This window comes from Apteryx rowi, unplaced genomic scaffold, assembly GCF_003343035.1.
Source record: "Apteryx rowi isolate R43461 unplaced genomic scaffold, aptRow1 scaffold_51, whole genome shotgun sequence".
In the NCBI taxonomy this organism is placed as follows: domain Eukaryota; kingdom Metazoa; phylum Chordata; class Aves; order Apterygiformes; family Apterygidae; genus Apteryx; species Apteryx rowi.
The window spans coordinates 3,065,626-3,066,695 of NW_020450772.1; the positions used below are offsets into that span (position 1 = coordinate 3,065,626).

General features: G+C 59.7%; 1 protein-coding gene across 1 annotated transcript in view; it reads left to right on the forward strand.

Moving 5' to 3' along the window:
• The first annotated feature begins 313 nt into the window (after positions 1-313).
• Positions 314-1,070, forward strand: part of SAP130 (Sin3A associated protein 130) — a 22,565-nt gene continuing 21,808 nt past the window's right edge. The window contains exon 1 of the mRNA XM_026080065.1: positions 314-396. Coding sequence (XP_025935850.1) covers positions 314-396 — 83 coding nt within the window. The remainder of the gene's footprint in view (positions 397-1,070) is intronic.

The following is a 1,070-nucleotide window of genomic DNA, read 5'->3' on the forward strand; positions in this document are numbered from 1 at the left end:
CTAATGTTCATCCTGAACAGCAACACCCTTCCAAGCCAACCCTAACCACCATCCGTGCCCTCAGCTTTCTCAACACCCTTTTCAGGTTTGGTCACAACACAAACGTGAAGGACTTGCAAGGCAAAAGTAGGGATTTTTCAAATGTGATCCTGTAATTAAAACATTTTCTTTCTGGTTTAATTTTAAAATATTAATACAACTCTGAAAACTACAGCTGATTATCTGACTGCATCTTTGAGTCTCGAGCCATAAGAACACTAAAGAGAGTAACAGCGCTGAAAGCTGTGATATTCAGAAATCCGTGTAATCAAACATGAGGCAAAGGTGGCCTGGCCGAACCTCGGGGCTGCAACGTGCGCTGGCGCTCTGGATAGCATATCTCCTCCTTTATCCCAGGTGGGAGCGAGTATTTCTGCCACGAGACAGCACTGACGCTGGAGGCACGTATTTGCTGGTGCGATTCTGCTCATGTACAAAGTCCTGTTCCCTTGAACGCAGCAGCAAACACTTATCCGTCGCAGAGCCAACCCCGTTTCAGGCCCGCAATTGCCACCTGCTCGGCCCTTCTCAGCTGCGGGTGCCTAGCGAGGCTCCGCCGGAGGCTGAGATGCTTCTCGGCGTGCTTCAATTTAGAAAGAAAAAGTGAGAAGCGAACGCTTCGCTCAGCCGCGCCAGCAAAACGCGCCGGCGCTGCGCCGCCAGCTCCTGCCGCCCGCCGCGCCCAGGGCCCTCCAGGCCCCGCCCAGGACCTCCAGGCCCCGCCCAGGACCTCCAGGCCCCGCCCAGGACCCCCGGCCCCGCCCAGGACCCCCGGCCCCGGCCAATGGCGGGCCAAAGCGAGGCCACGCCCCTCGCCGCAGCCTCGCGAGACCGCCGCAGCCTGCGCGCGCACTACATTTCCCAGGAGCCCCTGAGGGAAGGCTGCCGCAGCCAATGGGGCGGGGGTAGCGCTAGGGTGGGTGGGGCCGACCGGAGCCAATCGGCGCGGAGCAGCTGCAGCGGCGGAAGCGGGGCTCGGCTCCCAGCATCGGTGTCACGGGAAGACCCAGCTACGGCTGCCGCCGAGGGTC